Source organism: Desmodus rotundus, chromosome 1, assembly GCF_022682495.2.
Source record: "Desmodus rotundus isolate HL8 chromosome 1, HLdesRot8A.1, whole genome shotgun sequence".
NCBI classification, from domain to species: domain Eukaryota; kingdom Metazoa; phylum Chordata; class Mammalia; order Chiroptera; family Phyllostomidae; genus Desmodus; species Desmodus rotundus.
In genome coordinates this window covers 26,106,991-26,128,497 of record NC_071387.1, presented here as the reverse complement: position 1 = coordinate 26,128,497, position 21,507 = coordinate 26,106,991, and the positions used below count along the sequence as shown (strand labels likewise).

Here is a 21,507-nt window from a genome sequence, read left to right as displayed (position 1 = left end):
AAAATAAATAAATAAACTAAAATAATGGTGACAATGGGTTTCCTATAACATGGGAAAATACTAGCAATGTTACATCAAGTGAAAGAATCTGAATAAAAACTCCCCACATTTAAAGAACAAGTTTTATGTAACAAATACTAGAAGAACTATCTCAGCAAGTTAAGAGAGATTGCTTCTGGAGTGAGTAGAAGAAATTTTTTTCTAGAGTTACAGCCAAGATGGAGGCGGAGGTAGAAACCATTCATTTCCTCGCACATTCTGAAGGAGGATGACTACCAATCTAAAATCAGTAAATAACCAGAAGTGCCAGAAAATCAAACTGCATGGAACTCTGACAACCAACGAATTAAAGAAATAGTCAACCAAACCAACCAGACCGGTAAGACTGGCGGATGAAGAGAACCCCTGGCAAGGAGGTGGACTGCGAGGGTGGGGCTGACTGAATGGGAAACTGAGACTCAGAGCTGACTGCGGACTACGGCAGGGGTTACTGCGGTGGGAGAAACTCCCAGTCTCAGATGAGAGTTTGTAGGAAAGTGGGCTAGAGCCAAGCAGGTGAGCTGCATTGTTCCCTCTCTGGCCCCTCCCCAACAGCCAGAAAAGAGGGTTGCCCTGCCCTAGTGAATACCTAAGGCCCCACCCCCTTACAACTTCACAGGTGTGCAGAGACAAAGAAATATGGACCAAATGAAAGAACAGAGCAAAGCTTCAGAAGGAGAGCTAAGCGATAAGGAAGGAGATAGCCAACCTATCTGATGGACAATTTAAAGCCCTGGTAATAAAAATGCTCACAGAATTGATTAAGCTTGGTCAAAAAATGAAAGAAAAAGTGAAAGATACCCAAAATGAAATACAGCAAAATATTCAGGGAACCAACAGTGACAGGAAGGAAACCAGGACTCAAATCAATGATTTGGAACAAAAGGAAGAAATAAACATCCTATTGAAACAGAATGAAGAAACAAGAATTCAGAAAAATGAAGAGAGGCTTAGGAATCTCTGGGACAACTTTAAATATTTCAATATCTGAATTATAGGGGTGCCAGAAGGAGAAGAACAAGAGCAAGAAATTGAAAACTTATTTCAACAAATAATGAAGGAAAACTTTCCCAATCTGGTGAAGGAAACAGACTTCCAGGAAGTCCAGGAAGCCCAGAGTCCCAAAGAAGTTGGACCTAAAGAGGAACACACCAAGGCACATCATCATTAAGTTACCCAAGATTAAAGATAAAGAGAGAATCTTAAAAGCAGCAAGAGGAAAGGAGAAAGTCACCTACAAATGAGTTCCCATAAGACTATGAGCTGATTTCTCAAAAGAAACTTTGCAGGCAAGAAGGGGCTGGAAAGAAGCGTTTGAAGTCATGAAAGGCGAGGACCAACATCCAAGATTACTCTATCCAGCAAAAGTATCATTTAGAATAGAAGGGTAGATAAAGTGCTTCCCAGATAAGGTAAAGTTAAAGGAGCTCATCATTACCAAGACCTTATTATATGAAATGTTAAAGGGACTTATCTAAGAAATTGAATAAGATCGAAAACTATGAACAGTAAAATGACAACAAACCCACAACTATCAACAAATAAACCTAAAAAGAAGAAAAACAACCAAAACAAAAACTAAGCAAACAACTAGAACAGGAAAAGAATCAGAGAAATGGACATAACATGGAGGGTTTTCAGTGGGGAGGGAGTGGGTAGTGGGAAGGGAGGAACAGGGTGGGGAAGGTACAGGGAAGAAGAAGCATAATTGGTAGGCAGAAAATAGACCGGGAGAGGTCAAAAATGGTATAGGAAACAGAGGACTCAAAGAACTTCTATGTACAACCCATGGACATGACCTAAGGGTGGGGGATGCTGGAGGGTTGGGGGGTGCAGGGTGGAGGGAGGGATAAAGGGGGGAAATGGGGAAAACTGTAATAGCATAATCAATAAAATATACTTAAAAAAGAAAATTTTTTCTAGGTTTCATATATTTCTGATTTTATAATTAGAAAAAAATCAACAAAACAGAGAAATATGATTTGTTTGAAGTTTGTGGTGACATAAAATATTCATGACATAAGCAAAGCAGAATACAAAATTGATTGTATGTTCATCATTTCAGAAGTTCATTCATTTACTCCTGAAACAGATATACGAGTGACTACTATGTGCAGAGGACTGTAATAGGCCCTTGCATTATTATGGCAAGTAAAACAGAAAACACTGGCCTCCCAGAGATAAAAAACATGTATATAAGGGGACAAAAATTGGATTGGAATGTATGTTAAGGTGCTGAAATTATTAGTCTTTAAAACTGTAAATACATTTTTTCACATAATCATTATATTGTTTTTAAAATATAAAATTATTGTATTTTTTAAAACTCAATGAAGCCCTGGCTGGTGTGACTCAGTGAATTGAGTGCCAGCCTGCAAACTGAGAGGTTGCTGGTTCAATTCCCAGTCAGGGCACATGCCTGGGTTGCAGGCCAGGTCCCCAGTTGGGATGTGTGAGAGGCAACTGATAGATATATCTCTTTCACGTGGATGTTTCTCTCCCTCTCTTTCTTCCTCCCTTCCTCTCTCTCTAAAAATGAACAAATAAAATCTTAAAGGAATAAAAATAAAAAGTCGATGAATATTATTCGAGTGCCATAAGGTAAGCAACCTTCATAAACCAAAATATTATTAGCTTTTCCAGAATTATCCACAAGAATCCTTCACACCACTTGCTTAGCGTCTTCCTTTGCACCGGATTTAGAATCACTGAGCCCAGGGCAGTGGAAAGAAATCCAGTGATGAGATTCAAGGACATTGTTGTATTTTGAAATAACATTTCTTATGAGGCACTTCAATCACTTTGTCATCACTACCTTGTTAATTATCTCATCACAGAAACATTATCAGTTTTCTTTAAAAAAACATACACACATGAATATCAGGGGATTTTGTCAGTACTTTTGACAAGAGCTTGGTTTTTTTTAGCGCCTGTTGAATTTTAGTGCAAGGGAACAGAGGCTTAAGAAAACAGAAAATAAGGGAGCCAGCACTTTTTTTTTTAATGAGTATCTGCTATATGTCACAGGATGCTGCTAATCTGCTTGATATAAACCTTTCTACTTAATACCTCAAACACTACACTGTAGCTATCATTATCTCATTATCTCTATTTTACTAAGGTTTCTAAGATTCCTTTATCAGCATACCTGGAATGGATTATACTCGTTATCTTTCAGGGTCTTTTTTTTCTTGCTTTCAAATGAAGCTGGCTACCTCTCCTTTACAATATGTACTTAATCTGTCTCTTTCTAGCTGCACCCTGTGACCCACTGTACCTGCAATAGCTACTGGTCTATGTCACCTCCTACCACTGAGGAAAGCCTTGAGGTACTTCTGGTTAACGCTTCTCTACAACAAAGGCGCTGACGTTTCCTATTCCGAAAGTGTCAAACCGGTAACCATCCAGCCCTAGTGGGCCTGCAGATTATTTTTAAAAATGTGAGTTACTCAATTAACTTGATGGGGGAACGCTTTCACAATGTGTAGTGGACCTCAGAGCAACACAGTTTAAATTGGGTGGGCCCACTGATATACAGAGTTTTAAATAAATACTGTAAATATATTTTCTCTTCCTTATGATTTTCTTAGTACTATTTTCTTTTCTATAACTTACTTTATTGTAAGAATACAGTATATAACATATATAGCATACAAAATATGTGTTTTCAACTATTTCTGTGATCAATAAGGCTTCTGGTTAACAGTAGGCTATTAGCAGTTAAGTTTTGGGGGAGTCAAAAGGTATATGTGAACTTTCGGCTGCATAGGGTGTTGGTACCCCTAACCGCCCCATGTTATTTAAAGGTCAACTGTATATACACACACACACACACACACATATATACACACATATATATGTATATATACACATTTATACATATATATGTATAAAATCATGTGTATACTGTAAATATATTAGCTTTATCTATTATAATTCAATAAAAGTGAGTTTATTATCAACATTTAAGGAAATGTTTACATTAAAAAAAATCTACTTCTGACTTCTTTTGAAAAGTTACAATATCTGGCAACGTCCCCATGAGCTGGTTGCAGCTGAGGGGTAGCTGGCTGGCTGCCTCCTTTAGAAAGGTCAGGCACCCTTCAGTTACCTGCAATTTTTCGTACTCCCTACTGTATCACCTGGGACTGTTCATTTCACATTCTCATTACCTTCCTGTCCCCCTTCAGGGCATGTGACTCTGATACCTCTGCCCCAGGTCATTACTTCTCAAACTGTACTGTGCAAATATGAATCCCCTGAGGAATTTCTTCTTAATATATATATATATATATATATTTGGCCACAGTACATAGTTTAGTGGAATTCAGTGAGGCTAAACATCTACACTTTAAAAAATTGCCTAATCTGATTTTGTTTTAGGTGGATCCTGGTTACAACTTAAAAATCACTTTAGGGGAGACTCTTAGGATAATGTGGCCCCCAAATACACTCAGAATCACCTGTGGATACAATCGCCTGAGGAGTTGAGTGTTTAAGTAGATTTCTATGCTCCAGCTCTCTGAGTTCTAATTTGATGAGTCTGGGAATCTATATTCTGAAAATTATCTGGGCGTGATTAACACACAGATGACCACCACCCCGGGAGGCTGAAAGCCTAAGGAGTTGTACCTGATGAAGGAAAGGCAGTGAGTACAGTGGGGAGCTAGGAACGGAACTGGGTGTTCTCAGCAGATCTGAACTCTTGTCTGATTTCCTGATTGTTTGACAAGAGATGATGTGATTCCAGGCTCTTTTTCTTTTTCACTGATGATTATTTCTAGTAAATGTGCATTCCATTAACTCTGGCTCTCTCTAATTTTACATGTCAAGCATTTTGGGCTTTAAAATACAGTGAAATTGGCTGACAAGGGGAGGGGATGGGAATTAGGGAAAGCCATGACTCAAAGACATGAGAACAATGTCCCTTTTCTGTCACTTGTAGCCTCTAGGAAATTGAAAACCAATCGAGGGACAGTGAAGGACGCATGGAAAGTTCAATAGGGTAGTAGAAACAGGTTTTCTATTTCTTACAAAATCAATTTCCCGAAGGCCTTTCTCTTCAGCTTTGTTCTACATCACACAGTAAATTCTAGGTGGTCATGAACTCTATCTACCACAGTGAATGAAGACCCTTTTTTCATAAGGCAGTACATTTTCTTAGGTTCACATCACCCCACCTTGACAGATGGTGGGTTTCCGCAGATGTTATTTAGTTCTGTGACACTGGAAGGGATGGAAATGGACCATTAATTGAGTTTAATCAACAGTCACTAAGCATCAATTATGAGCCACCTACTGTGCTAGGAGCTTAGGGTTCTGCTTAGTGGAGAGTCACGTGTTAACAAATAATTACACCGCGGTGCCACGGGTCTAGAAAAGAAAAAAGTACAGGTAGAAAAGCCGCACAGAAGTGAAAAGAAAAGGGTAGGGAATGGTGGGAAAAGGGTGGCAGTGAACTGTGTACTGGTGATATTTGAGCAAAAGTTTGAAAGTTGAATAGGAGTTTCAGGCAGCCACAGGCCAAAGGGCGACCCAAGCAGGGAGAAGAGCATGTGCCAAGGCTTGGAATGGCCTTGTACACTCGGGCATTGCTGAGCACAGAGTACTAAGGGTGAGGATTAGTATCCTGAAGAAATGAGAGTCAAGCAAGGCTCACGTAATGAAAGGTCTTGAATGCTGCTTAGAATTCATCCCGTGGGTTAGAGTTTGGCAGAGTACAGGTGGTTCATGGGAGAATTTAGTTGTTCAGGGACCTGACATTAAATAACATTGAATCACAAAGTGAGAAAGCTAATCCCATTTCAATTAGCACTTAATCCTTCTGTTAAATCAAGGAGAAAACCTCAGTTTGTCTTTAATACTTCTTTAACACCTGGAAATTTTCTCATTTAAAAAAGGGCTCAGGCAAGGCTACCTAGCTAAAATTGTTTTGATTTCATGGTGTACTTATTTTTACAGTTAACCTCTATTTGTGGCAAGGGGTTTTCATTAATGTCATGATGGAAAGATTTTTTTAAACATAAATTTATTTAAGTAAAACAGTAAATTGATTTTCGCAATTAATAGAATAGACGGCGCAGAGACACAGCAAACATTATGAAGGCGGTACATGCGTGCCTCGAGTACAGGGAACAATGCTGTTTCCTGTTCCCAGGGAGCAGTGAATGGGTTTAGACAGGGTAGTGGGTTGCTTTTCTTTCTGACAGCAGCGTGGAGAACATCAAGTAACGTCAAGAATGGAGGCAGGGAAGTCAGATAGGAGGTCACAGAAATGCTGTGGCAGAGACCTTGTGGCCCTGGTTAATCCTGCTGGTTTGTTCCTGATCTTTCCTAGTGCTCCTTTGATGAAGGAAATTCTGAGCTTCTCCTGGCCTGGGCTGTGGCTACATCCTGGTGGAGATGCGAGGATCTTGACCTGGTTGCTGCCCAGCAAGTGTTAAAAGGCAGACTTGGAATGAAGGTTTCAGTGCAATTTAATTATTTTCCAGTGACCCAGCCCAGCGTGAGGTGCTATTTAGAACCAGATACAATCTCAAAAATCTTACCTAACCTATTTCATGGACAGAAGCAGCCAATCTTAGTTTTAACATTTAGTTTCCAAAGTGTCTCTTTCATTCTCATCTGTGTCCTGGCTGTGGTCCTCCGGCCCGGTCAGCTCCTCAAACTCCTCTCCTCCCTCTACGACAGGCACCTGCCTAGGGGGCTTTCAGTGCCTGGGACGTGGGAAGCCTTCCTCTCCAGGCCTCCGTTTCCAGCTACTGCGGACCCTTCAGGAGTTTCAGTGCGACCACTCTGGTTCGGAGCAGGAGGCTAGAGCAAGGGTTCCTCTGGACAAATTAGTTCTGGGGAAGAAATGTCCTGACTTCCAAAATTGGAGCTGGGAATGTTTTCCTGAAGGAAAAGATGTTTCGATAAAAATATTTCTCGTCTGGTTTTATTTTTTTTAATTTGAATTTACGAAGTGTTTTTATGTCTATTAAGTCACTGAGACCCATAGCAATTCTTTAAAATAGCATAGTAGGCACTCCATGAATACCTCTCCAATGCCTATAATGCATCATAGAGGAAAGTGGGGCTCAGAGGTTTCCCAAGGCTGCACAGACGAGCCTGGGGCTATCACTTGAAGCCAGCTCTTCCGGTTTTCTTCCTCATTCCACATCCCCTTGGTCTCAAGCAGAAAGAACGAGTTACAGATGGTGTTTAGCGTCTACAGAACTATTAATACCATGGTTCTGCTATGGGTCAAACAGGCTTTTCGGCCTGGCCTGAGGTCTTAATAGTCACAGAAACACTGTTTCAATGGAAAAATCAATTCTGAATTGGAACTTAATTCATCTGTAGATCGTTACAACTTGGGTGTATATCTGTCTTTCTGTATAAATATATAATAGAAAAATGTTTTTTAATACCATGATTTACATTTATCAATAAAAATATCACACACATTATTTCTATTCTGAGAGATCTTATGCTTTTAGGGCACCTCTATCTTAACAGAACGCCACAAACTGGAAAGAAATATCTGCACACGTTTGTGGGAGGCCGTGAGGACCAGGTTCTGTATGTTTGCTAATGATTATTGGCCTGTGTTTCTTTGGCTTCAGGGGAGGCGCCCCCGAACCTTGAGTTGGATGGAATGCTTTTTTGAACAATACTCACAAAACCTGGAGAATCTGATACATTCTCTTAACGGTGTGAACCCTGTTCCAGTTGTGCAAATTACTCTTGTAGTGAAGCACTGATGTTGAGGTGTGTGTTCACCCCCAGGAAGTTGGGGTACGGGAACAGAATGATAACGTTGTCACAGTAAAACAAAACGACTTTTGAGCAAGAGGGTGGCACGAAGCTCAGTGCACTATACTTGAGAAGTGTTTGTGGAATGAATGAAAAGAAAAGGAATAAATAAATGAAAGTTGCTCTGCTTTAGGAAGATTTATCTAGCATCAGTGTGCAGAATGGTTTGGGGCAAATATAAACCTAGATATTTAAAGGCTATACAGGAGTATTGGTGGGAGGAATGAATGTCTTTTGAAAATAAGAAAGAAGGATGGGGGTATGAGAAATATACACAGGCAGGCAACAGAGCCTCATAGGAAGAAAAGGGAGAAGTCAAAGATGTTATGAGAAATCTTGTTATAGATGAGAAGGAACACCATCTTAGGATATCTTTAAATATTTTGAGCTTAAGGTGAGAATGAGAGATATAACTGGAGATTCCAGTTTGAAATTTCTGGTGTTGCCACATGTAAGGAGACAAATTCAGGAATCTAAACCTTGAAAAATACCCCTATGTGAGTATACTAGGTCTTGTTATTGCCTTACTATTGACACTTCCTTCTTTGAAATTATAACAAATCTGAAATGCAATAGTGCTAAGGATAGCCCATTCATCTATTTACTCAATCACTATTGCTATGCTCATTCCTACCTCTGGACCTTTGCACTTTCATTCTCTTTGCTTGTAAAGCTCGTCCCTCAGAAAGGTGCATGGTTCACTCCTTACTTCATTCTCTGCTGAAACATCAGCTCTTCAGACAAGCCTTATTGACGAACTGATCACTCTCCAATCCTTTACCCTGCTTTAGTTTTCTCTGTTGCACTTGCTTCTACTTAATAATACTATATTATATACTTATTTGTTTGTGTGTCTTATTATCTGTCTCCCCCACCAGAATGTAAGTTCTTTGAGGTTTTGATATTTTATTCATTGCTGCTCTAAGGTTTCTACTGAGCACTTAACTCAGGAATCTGGCCACTGCTGATTGGATTAAGGAGGGAGGTAACTTGGGGGTGGAGATGGAAACAATCTACATGGGTTGAGCCAAGCCAATGTCTGGAGAATGTAAATGAAGAGATGTAAGGACCGTAGTCAGATGATTTGATGAGAGTTACAAACTTGGAAAAAGAGACTAGCTGCCCTAACCCTCTCCGGTGGTACAGCCCAGCTACATGCTTCATACAATTCCGCTCCTTTTCATTTTCTGGTAGTTTTTCAGCAAAAACCCCTTGTATTTGAGCTTCATGGAGTTTCTGTTCCTTGAAACTGCATGCCTTTAGTCAGCAACAGAACTGTCCAACAGCACTTTCTGTAAAGACGGGAAATCTTGTGTATCTGCACTGTCAGACACAGTGGCCACTACCCACAGCTGGCCAATGAGCATTTGAAATGGGGTGAGAGTGCTTGAGAAACTGATGCAGATTTTATATCATTTTAAATAATTTAACTTAAGTATTTATATAAGGCCGATAGCTGTCATGTTGGACAGCCCAGTACTATGATTATTATTACTCCGAGGGGTCAAAGACAAAAAGCACAATCAGTAAAACACAATGAAGGAGCCCAAAATACACAAAACACCACGATGGTGTCATAGAACTCGAGCAGCCGGTGTTACCCAGCTGCACAAACTGCAGGAGTCGTGAGGGAGGACGAGTCTGGCCAAGTGCCACTGGCAGCAGAGTTAGTGATTCTGTCGTGGGAAAACCCTGGATTCAAAGAACAGGGGTTCAACGAAGCCTACAGCAGTCCAGTCAAAGGCAGAGTATCTAGCCATTAAAAATAACGGGAAAATATTAACGATGTAGATCTTTATAATATATAGAGAAGTTAAAAAATTCATAATATAGCATGGCCCCAATTTTATAACTCATAGATATATCTTCTAGGTCTCTGGGTTTTGGGTTTATGAGTAATTTTTATTTTATTCTTTGTCATTTTATTAATTTTCAGAATTATCTACATAGAACAAAAAATTTATGTAATTGGAAATAAAAGAACAAATGCTATACTTAACACAATAAATGGCTTCATCTCTTCACATTATGAACCCAATAATTGTAAGTACAGATACTAAGATATTAACCAACCAGATTTCTAAACTTAGTAAGAGTCATCACAATTTTCTCCCAACCCCTCTAGATATACACCTTGAGATATCTTAATTGTTCATAACTGCAATTATAAGATACAGTGGCAGAACAAAGATATTGTTGGATCTTTTTAGAAGAGAGAAGTCTTTTCTTCCATGGATTAACCTCGATTTATCCACTGTCAAAAGACCAGGAAAAGGACTAAAGGTGTCTTGGAGTCAGTCATTTGCCTTTCTTTTGAGGTTGGATTCTTAGGATGCTTTAATTTCAAGCTATATTTAAGGGACCACTAGATGGCTCTCTTGTGCCTGGGACCAGGAGAAGGCACCTTGGATGAATTCAGGTACGGATTTATCATTCATTTTCAGGTATACAATGAAGCATTTCTTTATGTGCATAACACAATGTGTGATGTGATTCAAATTAATTCCACGTACAGCACCAACATAAAACAGCTCTCTGTCTGTACCTATTAAATTTACAATATACAGAAGCAAATTCTCTGTTTAATGAAATTCTTAAGTACCTCTTGTTAGGACTGAACAAATAAATTCCATAACTGAGACAGATTGTGATTCTATTAGTGAAAGACATTCTGAGCATCTAACTTTATGAAAATAAATTTTTTTTCATTTGACCTAGAGAATACAAACCCAACTTTTGTATGACTTTGAGTTGAGGCTTTCAATATAAAAACATAAATTACATGCAGGTTGCATAGCCATCAAAGTGCTTGACACTAAAAGTTCAGCTAATGACCATCCCTGATTGAAAGGACAGTAGTGGCAACCCATTTGTAAGTCATTCCTAAGAATGCCACTGAAAGATCCAGGCAGAGCTCTCTTTGGAACAGTACCGACTCAGCCGCTCGAAGAGTGATGACAATAGAAAGCGAGACTGCAAATACAAAGGGAAGTCCTACCTTTTCATGTAGAAATACCATCAACTCAGAGTGCCCAGCCTTCAAAAAGCCATGCCAACTCTGAGTTTTCTTTAAAAATTAAAAGAAAAGATTTTGCTTTCCTCTATTCTTTGACGCCAGTGCTCAGTTGGAGTGACAATAAGGCTTTAATTGTCCCCGACTGTTTCTAAAATTTTTAAACCATTACAGCCTTGAGAGAACAAAGGCATCAAAATGTTACTCAAGGTGATCTGTGGATGCTGTGGCATAGTAATGCGTATGTATTGCTTTTATGAACAGAAAAGCAATACACGTTTAACAAGTCCCTCAAAGTTTATGAATCAAACAATTTTGGTAGAGTCAGCATTCAATAAAACAGAGTTGGCTTTATGGGTATCATCCTCCGATAAGCCTCAGTATATTATAAGGCTGTTGTCCTTTAAACCGCGAGCTACTGTATCCCGCAAGTCAGCTACATTAGCGCAGATGAAGCCTGCATGAAAGAGGGGCTACTTCTGACTCTTCCATCCACAGCAAGTCAGACTCTGCCCTTCCTAACAAGCCCCTTCTCCCCTAAGAAGCCCACAACATCAGTTGCGTCATGGTTACAAGTGGGTGGGGTCACTTTACCTTAAGAGACCCAAGCTCTACCTCTCTTATTATTTTTCTTCTTTTGTCCAGCTGCAAAACGTACAAGCCAAAGCAGAATGTGCCTCCCCAGGGTGACCCTGGCCAGGTCACCCTCTCTTTCTCACCTCCTCCAGGCATGAGTCTGTGCCACAAAGTGTATTAGTCTTTAATGCAGCTGCAGCAATCACCACAAACAGCACAAATTTATTCTCTGAATACGTAGGACGGGAGTGCGTAAGTCTGACGTCAGTTTCACTGGGCTAACGTCAAGGTGTTGGGAGGGCTGCACTTTTTATGAAGCGTCTGAGAAAACCATTCATTTCCTTGTCGTTTAGTTTCTAGTCGCTGCCTGTTTTCCTTGGCTACCGCCCCTTCTTCCATCTTCAAGGTGCATCGCCCCAGTTCTCCGCTTTCATCACTGCATCATCACAACTCTTCTCCTCAGACACTTCTGCCTGCGTCGCGACTACAAGGAGCCTCTGATTCCACTGGGTCCGCCCGGATGTTCCAGGATCGCTGCCCTCTCTCATAATGCGTCGTGTAATCAGAGCTGCAAAGTCCCTTTTACGTAGAAGGTAATATATTCATGGGTTCTGGGGAGTTGGACAGAAAGATCTCTGGGAGACCACGGTCCAGCCTGCCACAGCAAAGCAAGCTAATTCCTGTTCTCCCAGAATCCATACTCCTAGTCCATGATCTTTTTTTTTTCTACTTTCTCTTTTTTATTTGCCTGGATATAAGGTGATAGATGTCAACAATTAGAATTAGAAAATGCTACAGAAACCTGAAGCCCAAGCCATATGTTCCAACTCAATATATTTCTGAAGAGGCATTAAGGACTAGACATGAATGCATCTATTAATGAAGTGAGACTGTCATTTCCATTCTCCTGCTCCTTAGGTTTACATCCTGGGAGGCTCCAGGGAGAAATTAGGGTAGCAGATAAGGCAAGACTTGTGAATTCCTCCCTAACACCAGCTAATACAAATAGAACATTATTCTTAACGTGACTGCTCCAGAGATCTAATTATTCAGAACCCATACAAAGGAGCAACTAGTTGACCTCAAAAGTCACTTCATTATTGGTTAACTTTTCACATGCCTAAGCTTCAGTGGACTGGAACTTAAGTGGGGTTTCAAACAGCAGATTTCTTCATTGTTTTCTTTGGGTTGCTCCATTGGAAATGGATCTGCTAAGCCTAAATATCACATACATATTTAAAGTGCATATAAAAGTACTCTGGAAAACCATTTAGAATACTTGAGTTCTTATCCTAATTACTTTTTATTAATGCCATGTCAACACATCTACTCTTTGTGTTAAAAGAATGATCATTATCATAATAAGAACACATGATGCCCTCCCCCCCCTCGCTGCAAGGTACTTTGCTTAGAACTCTGCATCCATGATGTTGTCCACACTGTAACTTCATGAGATATTCACATTTTATGCATCAAGAAATTGAGGCAAGGATGTCAGGCATGTTACCCTAGGTTAGTATGTCTAGAAAGGTGTCGAGCTAAGGTTCAAACATTAGTCTGTGCTTCTCAAAAACCTGTTCTCTTCCTTCTATTTCTTCCATTAATACGCTATTATTGTCTCATTTGCAAAATAAAGATAATAATACTATTTGTCCTGTTTGCCTCACAGGGTAATTGTGAGAATAAATGAAAAAAAAAAGAAATGTGTATGAAAGGACTTTGATAAATTTAAACATACTGTACAATATATTTTTCCTGAAATCTATATTTTCATATTGAAGGACTGAAAGCATTGGTGAGGAAATATGAAGGTAATATTCTTTTTTCTCTTATTATTTTTAATTGTATAGGTAATATATACTTACTTTTAGAAAAATAGAAGCATGCATAGGGCAAAATATGGACTTCTATCATCTAGTTATAATCACTGTTAACATTTTTATGAATAAAATTCTAGATTTTATACAGTGTGGGGCAAAAGTAGGTTTACCGTTGTTAATATGGAAAATAACACAACTAATAAACAGTAATACAAAAATAAACACTGTGTTTCACAACTGTAAACCTGCTTTTGCCAAACCCTGTATTCTGCAGGTCACATTTTACATACACTTTTTTTCTATCTGTGTCAATATATATATTTTTCATTTTGAATGAATGGTAGTCCATTGTAATGATATAATTCATTTAATTAAATTCTCATTATTGGATATTTAGTGTGAAATATTCTTTTAATAATCAAACCTGGAAGTAGATCTCTCTCATTTACCCTTTTCTCTGGGATAATTCAAAAACAGTGACGGATCCAGTCTGTTTTTGGATTGTAGGCTGACAAGTATACTATATTCAGAATGAGCTATTTGTTTTTCTGTTCTCGTTGACTTCTCCTTTCTACAATGCATAGCTCTTTCCAGTACTCTGTGTGTTGTCTATATACATTGTTACCCGCCTCAGAGGGCAGCTAGGAGGGTTAAGGAACACATTTGTGAAGAAGCCTTAAAAAGCATAAATGCTACAAAAATACGTATGCTTGAGTTTTGTTCCTCTATGTCTCACATGAAAATTATGAGGCATTTTTCAGCCTGACTAAAAAAGAAGTCTCCCTGCTTCGTTCTTTACCACTCGAACCTTGAAGGCGCAGGTCCATCAGTAGACCGTCCTGGCCGACCAGATACTAGGTGTCGGCGTTAATACCAGCCCAGGCTGGAACCTGCTCCCTCAGTGCAGAAGATCAAACACAGTCTCCCCTGAAAGTGTCTGAATCTTACACATTCAGAAGGAGATCTGAGCATCTGGCTGAGGTGTTCGCTTGGGGGAAGAGGTAGGATGTGGCAGATGGCTGGCTTACTCCTTGCTCACTTTTCCCCATTGCTCTGTTCTCCCATCATCCCATAAAGGAAGGATCTGAGAGACACGTATGAGCGGCTTAACAATTTCTATTGGTTTGTTATTCGTGTATTCTCTCAAAAAGCAATGTGGCAGATGCTGAGATATTCTTTCTTCCTTCTTGCCTAGTTTTATAGAGGTGGCATCATGTTTTTGGTGCTGTATCATTCCTCTACTCTTCTGTGTCAGTGGGAGAAAAGGCAATGAGATCCCCATCTCTACATGTAGCTGGGCCACTACCATAAACAATACATTGCTATGAGAAGCCCCATATAATTGTCTAGGATAATGGTACTCAAGGTAGCTGCTTTGCAAACTGTTCTCTCCACATGTTGAGATAAGGAGCTTGTGGTATTGTAAAACGACAGACTGCTCTCTTCATGAAGAAATACATGCTGTGAAAATAATGTAGGATGAGCCAAACAGTGTGCCTAGTGGTACAGCAGGTGGCCTTGGGGGTGGAGACAGAGGTTAGACTGTGTGGCCATAATCTCGGGAACGCTCCACTATGAGTGTGTCTATAGGAGAAACTTATATCAGTGTGAGAGACCAACATTTCTGAGAAATCCTGGGCATCACACTGAAGCTTCTAATATGGCATGCCTTCCACTTCTAGGCGTAAGTGAATCCACTTTTTTTTTTTAAGAGAAAGGAAATGAGGAAGTGGGTAGAGAATAAAGGGACTACACTGTGGCAGGCACAAAGAAAAGTGGATGAGACAGACTAATTGCCTAATGAATAGTGTCTACTAGTCTCCTCTTTTTTATTTATCTAGAAAAAATAAATTACTATTGTAAAGAAAAATTTCCAAACTAACAATAAAAACTTCCAAATTAAGCTTAGGTCTCAGTTCTTTAAGGGGAACCTGTAAAAGATCACTGCTAAGAAAAGTTTTGCATCACTTGACATTTAATTTGAAATCGTTTATCTTCAAGTCAGCAATAATTAGGTGCTCCTATCAGCCATTCATCATGAATTGCAGAATACATTTCCTCCATCGAGAGAACAGTGCTTAGCATGGAGCGAGTCAAGGAAAGCCAACACAATTGAAAGCAGATGTTTTAGAAATAAATGCCCTTTACTTATCCCCTCATGAGGCACTGAAGTTATGTGGTGGTATCATTATTCTGTCCCCTGCACCATACAAAAGTGGTGCTGTGCTAGCCAAATTCTAATAAAGAGGCTTCAGTACTTAGCCGTGTATCGTCATGAAAATGGACCATTATAAAAATACTTGTATTTCTATGGGAATAAATACATATTAATTAGTTAGTATATATGGCTCATGAGACAGACAAATTGTGGATAGTACCTCCAACAAGAGTTGAAAATAGTCGTGTAGTCACTTTTTAATTGCATGAGTTTGGATCTGAGCCAATTATATTACTCCATTAACTGCCTAATGAAACTAATATGGAATTAACAGGAGATATACATTTTAGAAAGAAATGTGTATTTGTCACTACCTCAGCAGGTACATTTTAAGAGTTAACCTTGGAGAGACTATACAAAACCCCTACAAGAAAAAAATTACTATGTACAGGGAGGGAAGAAAAAGAAAGAACAAGTATAGGAACTTAATGTAACTTATATGTAAATATAACTGGATCCAAGGGCAACATCAGTATTTGAAGGTCATGGAAGAGAATTTAGAACTAATAACACAAGTTAGCCTCAAGGAGAGGTTTGAGTGTGGTAGTGAAGTCAGAATGTTTTGGATGCAAACGTGTTTTGACCCTAAGCTATGTGTGATACTGCTTTAAACTTGTCTTATGCAGTGATAATGCACGCAGGGGTTCCACAAGTGGGTAGTCACCTACCTTACTTTTAATGGCTTTCCCTGCTTGAAGGAAGTTGATTCCATCCAAACTGATGATCTATCTGTGTTTATGTTTTGAATAAATAGTATATTGAAATAAAACAACTATGCTTTTCTCAGGGGTTTTATCACAGCAGTGGTTTCTCCTTCCCTCCAGAAGTTGTGGCAGGATACCACAAACACCATTATTTATTAATTAAAGCCTTCATATGAGAGAAATCAGCAGCTCAAATGGGAGAGAAAACACTGTTGCTGCTCCTTCCCTAAAAGCGATTTTGATTTGTCTGAAAAAGAGATAGAATTTTATGTCCCTTGGTTGGGTGGACAAGTCCACTTTCTTCTAGAGTCCTTTCTTTGGACACTGGCACCATCAACAACTCGGGCCCCTGGGCAGTAGGCTCTAAAGAGGACAGTGGCTAAATTAAGTCAATTTTATTTAATGTGTAAAATGACTTCAACGTTCTTTGATATATAGATAGTTTTAAAAAAAAATCACATCAGTGTATGAGAGCAAGGTCCATTTTTGAGAAGCAAGATCAGTTATTATTTGTGCTGGAAGCAGATTATGGTCCAAACCCTAAAATTATGTGTGTGTATGTATATATATATATAAACAAAACAGTGACTTGGCATTGAACTGGAGTGTATTCTTAATATACAACATTATAGAATGGCATTTAAATGACATATTACAGTAAGACAAGTTAGATATGCTTGAATTTAAAATACAAAGATAAATGAAAGAAAATGTCCTCAGTTGGGCAAATGAGATCTGAGTTAATATATTAATCTCTCCCTTTCAAGATGTGTGCACCATGAAAACAACAGTGACAACGGTGATTTCAAGTGACTTTCTGAGTTGAAATACAGAAGTCAATGTGCTTGGCAGAGTATTTGTTTTATTGTCTGCTTGTAAAGATTGTCCCTGGAGGACTTGGTTCCCCTAGGGGTCCTAAAGCTTTGAAGTCTGGTGCTAGTTGCTGCTTCCGGCTTTGCTCTGGTTCCCTTGCTGTAATGTGCTGTTCACTGCACAAATCCATCAGGGAACACAGACAATTTTTTCCTTCTAACCAAGGAACACTAATTTGGGGGGAAATTCTTGCTATTTAGGACTCATGCCAAACAATCTACAAATGGAGAGGAGTCTGGAGACTGTGGACAGTATTGGCAGCTTATGAAATATTAGATAATAAAGAAGCAATGAGGAGAAGCAAGTGATGCTGACTCGTGCATTTCATTAGATCTGATTCTGTGTATATATTAATAATGATGTGCCCTACAGATGCAATTTCATGTTTGTAACACTTTGGCCATTGGCAGCATTGTGCACCTATGTTTCCCATGCCTTCCCATCTGCTGTCTACAGCAGATCTGAATCATTCAGATTCAGGGGACGGAAATATTTTAGATAAAAGTTAACCAGCCTGCACTCTGCAGATCAAATCTCTACAGTTCAGCATACCCTAGGAATCTTCTGGGCAACTGCGGAAAGTAGCTCGCGTCCACCCTTCCTAAGATTAAAAATCTAAGATTCATTTTTCCAGGAAAATAAATCTTTAGTACTCTTTTGGCATTTTATGCATGGACTCTAGCAAAGTTTTGATATTTTTCTTTACTCATTTTTTTCATGTATATTTTCTTTGAAAGAAGAGAGATTAGAAATATTTATTTTTCCTATTGAAAGGGATAGAGTTAGAAATTCTCCAGTCTCTGGACTCTTTTACTAGTACACTGACCAACGCTGATCAAGCTCCAGAACTTTCCTTAGTTTCTCAGTCTTTAAAATGGGACCAATACCACTTATCTATTTGTATCATTGTACTTTGCGAAAGGCTTAATGAACCTTGATATTTTGATGAAAATAATACACAAAATGCAGAAAATGTCCACTGTTTAAAGGACCCCACCCTCTTCTTAAATATTTATGTCATCATTACTGTCAACAGTTAAGTTCACAAATAGCTTCTTCTATTGAAAATATATTCGATTTTTTTACCCATAGGAAACTGAATCACCACATTCTTCCTCCTTTATTTCTAGATAATTGGCGCAGAAATGGGCCGAACAGAGAGCAACAGCATGTAGCCAGTCATTGAGCTCACGTCACACAAAAAAGAATGTAGTCACAGATAAATAATCCCAAATGACTCATCCCATCCATTTTCACGAGATCGCACAGTATTTCTAATGCCGAAGACCAATTAGCTGTTCTTCTTTACCTACTGCTTCCATCCTAGATACAGATTTATTTACTCAAAGGAATCCAGAGGGAGGTGCTTCCTTCCTCACACCATCGCCCAGAGCTCAGGCACAGGCTCTAAAGAAGTCAGAGAGCAGATGCTGTTCTTTCCGCCACACGCGCTCAGAGTTCCTCCAGGGAGCGAAACGCGCGCAGTCAGGGATCCTCCATCCCCATCCCCCCAGCTGGTCATTAGAGCCCCATCGCTCTCCAAAATCTTGAATTTAGACATCTAAATTCCGTCCAGCATCCACTAGGTTTCTCCCGGTAGGTCAAAACATCGAATTTTTTCCTCCTTCCTTCCACCTACTACCCTTCTCTCTCATTTTATTCCAATTAGTGCTTAAAATGTTTTATTTTACTTCTACCTACCACCTACGGATATGGTCCAATCCTTAAACAGTACCAAGTTGTAAATCCCAAACTCCCTTTAGACTTAACCTGTTCCCCCCCACCCCGACCCCCAACCCCCACGGCGGTACCAGCCCCCTGCAGCGCCCGCCTCCACTCTACTCGCCAGCGTCCTCTCACCTGACTCTCCCGCGGAAACTCGTGGCGCACGATGCTGATCACTGGGATGTGCAGGACGGAGCTGACCAAGTCGAGCTCCATCATTTCTCCCTGGCTCTGGGGGAAGGCGAGCAGCGCCGATACCCCTTGCACCACCACAGTGTGGCACACGCTCTGCAGAAAGGAGAAAGGGTCACTGCTCCACGGCGAGCTAGGGGAGGAGAAGGGCAAGAGCGGCAGATCGCCCAGGCCCGCCTCGATGGCCATCACTACTTCTAAAGACAGGTTGTAGGGCAGCAGCCCTTCCACGCGATTCAGGTTGTCCACGGCGAAGAGGAGGGCGTCCCGAGGCCACAGGGTTTCGGCCCTGGCGCCCTCCCCGGGCTTCCGGGCACCCGGCAGCCCCCGGCCATGCAAGGCGCTCCCCAACCAGCGAGCGCCGGGCCAGGACGCCGGGGGCCGCCAAGTCCCTGGCTCGGGCTCATCCTGCTGGGCGCCTGCCCGGCTGCTGTCCGGAGCACGGCTGGCTGCGCGGGGGGCCGTGATCCAGGGCTGCAAGTGCACCGCGCCGACCCTCACCGCGTGCCCAATGCGCTTGAGGATCTGGCAGGGCTGCGGGTGCGAGGAGGAGCCGGGCACCCCGGCCAGCACTAGTGCGCAGGGCGGCGGTAGCAGCAGACAGACCCTGCTCAGCAGCCACCACAAACTCAGTCTCCTCATTACTGAGACCCGCTGGGAGAAAGCGCGCCCCCTCCTGCGCCCGGCTCGCCCCCCCCCTGCAGCCGCCGCCTAAGGTCTCCGCCCCCAGTTCCAGCGCGCAGCTCACTCGGCGCGGTCAAGCGGTCCCAGGAGCTGGAGCGGTCCTGGGGCCATCCAAGTGGCAGCCTAGCACGCCCTCGGCAGTGTCAGATCCCGCTCCCGGGTCCGTGCGCCTCGCATCCTTTTCCCGCCCGGTCCTGGAGCGGAGCCGGGCAGACGGGCGGGCGGGTGCCGCTCACCCGCGGCTGGGGAGCCTGTTCCCTACCTGCCCCATCTGCAGGGCTGCTGGGACACTGCGTCTGGCCCCACGGGGAGGCTGGGCTGACAACTCTCCGTTGTCCTAGGGGGCAGCGGTGACCAAGGAGGCAACGCTCGCACTTGGATTCTTTTCTCTTCCTTTTCCACCCAGGCGAGCCCCACTTATTTCCTTGGGGTCGCGCAGGAGAAGGCGTTCACGCTCGGGGTGCGGAAAGGAAGCCTAATCCGCTTTGCTCCACCGTGGGCCATCTCTTCGCAGGCTCCCCCAGCGCTGGTTTCATTTTTCTTCTTCCCTCGCTTCTTCTCTCTTCCTTTTGTCCTCTTTCCGCCCAGTCGCCGCCGCGGCTTGCTTCCTCGGAGGAGCGACGCGACTGGACAGCAAAGGGTGGTTCTGCTCGCGGCGCAAAGTTCTCCCCGCCTCAGCCGGCGCCTCCCTGTTGCTGAGCCCTGGCACCAGCCTGTCGCTTGGCTGCGCTAAACGCCCACTGGTGGTGAGATTCCCCGGTTGCGCTGCCTGCGCGCCTGGAAAGTCCTCTCCCTTCAAAGGTTAGGAGTCGCAGTTTGCAACATTCCCTGCGACCTCAGAGGGCGAGGACTACGAGCGGAGGCGAATTCCGAATTCGGAATTGCGCCGGAGTAATCTGAAATCTAGTTGTTCGCTGGATAAATTCAAATAGGCTGTGACTTTAACGAACTTCTTTCTTTTCCGTGTGTGGCTTTAAAGGTGTTTTGAGTTAAGGGCATTAAAGCAAGTATGGTTGACACATTTAATCTCCCCAGTTCCTCTCTAGCTTGTGGGCCTCTGCGGTATTTAAGGATCCCTATGATTTTAGATGCTCAGCATTAAAACAGTGAATTCAAAGCAATCATTTGATCAAGAAATTAAAGAGACAAAATACTTTTAGAGTTTCAAGCACAGTCTACAGCGTTTCCTAGTTGAGACCAGGAGTTCTCCACATCGCCCGCTTCTAGCAAGTTCTTTCATTTGTATGCTAATACGGTGAGGTCAGTGGGTTATGATATGATCTTTTCCTTCATGATTTACATGATCTAGAATTAGAAGCAAAGGAGAAGTTTAAGGGCAGGTCTGTGGTTTTCACACATGCAGTAAATTTTCTGCCACAATATCATTTAGGAGAGTAAGGGCAGAGCAAGCACTGGGCATCAGCAATTCTGAATTTCAACACCGCTTCAAAAGAACCATGACCTTGGCAATTTATTTCACCTGACCTTCCCCTGTTGTTTGGATCTGTTAAAGTGTTATGCAAATACAGTTAGCTTTTAGCTCCAGAGCGTTGTTTTGATTTGTGAGCTAAAGTTTCCATCAGGCTTTAAATCCTCGAGAGGAAGAGGCTTAGCTAAATAAAATTCCCCAAAAGTCTGCCAAGTGAATGCTGTTTTCCTCAGACCTTTAAAGGCATATCAGAACAAACTTATTTGACACTCAGAATAGCCCTTACAGGGCTGGGGAGCCAGAGAAAAAAAGGCTTCCAATAGAGAAAAGTGAAAATCATAGTAGAGGCTAAACCAAAAGGGGAAAGTCTCCTCCTGATTTCCTAGAGAGCATCCTGTGCACGGATGCTCCAGAGGATGCCACTGACTGGGATCTGA

The 21,507-nt window shown here is 41.6% G+C and overlaps 1 protein-coding gene across 2 annotated transcripts in view; it reads right to left on the bottom strand.

Annotated features, from left to right (window-relative positions):
* Positions 1–20,278, bottom strand: part of GRIN3A (glutamate ionotropic receptor NMDA type subunit 3A) — a 147,528-nt gene extending 127,250 nt beyond the window's left edge. Inside the window, exons 1-2 of one of the 2 annotated variants that reach the window (XM_045195259.2) lie at positions 19,904–20,278; positions 18,901–19,053 (exon numbers count right to left, since the gene is read on the bottom strand). In XM_045195259.2, coding sequence (XP_045051194.2) covers positions 18,901–19,053; positions 19,904–19,912 — 162 coding nt within the window. In that variant the 5' untranslated portion in view covers positions 19,913–20,278. Of the gene's footprint in view, positions 1–18,900 lie in introns of both variants that reach the window. The other variant, XM_024560131.3, reaches the window with a different exon arrangement.
* Between the last annotated feature and the right edge of the window lie 1,229 nt (positions 20,279–21,507).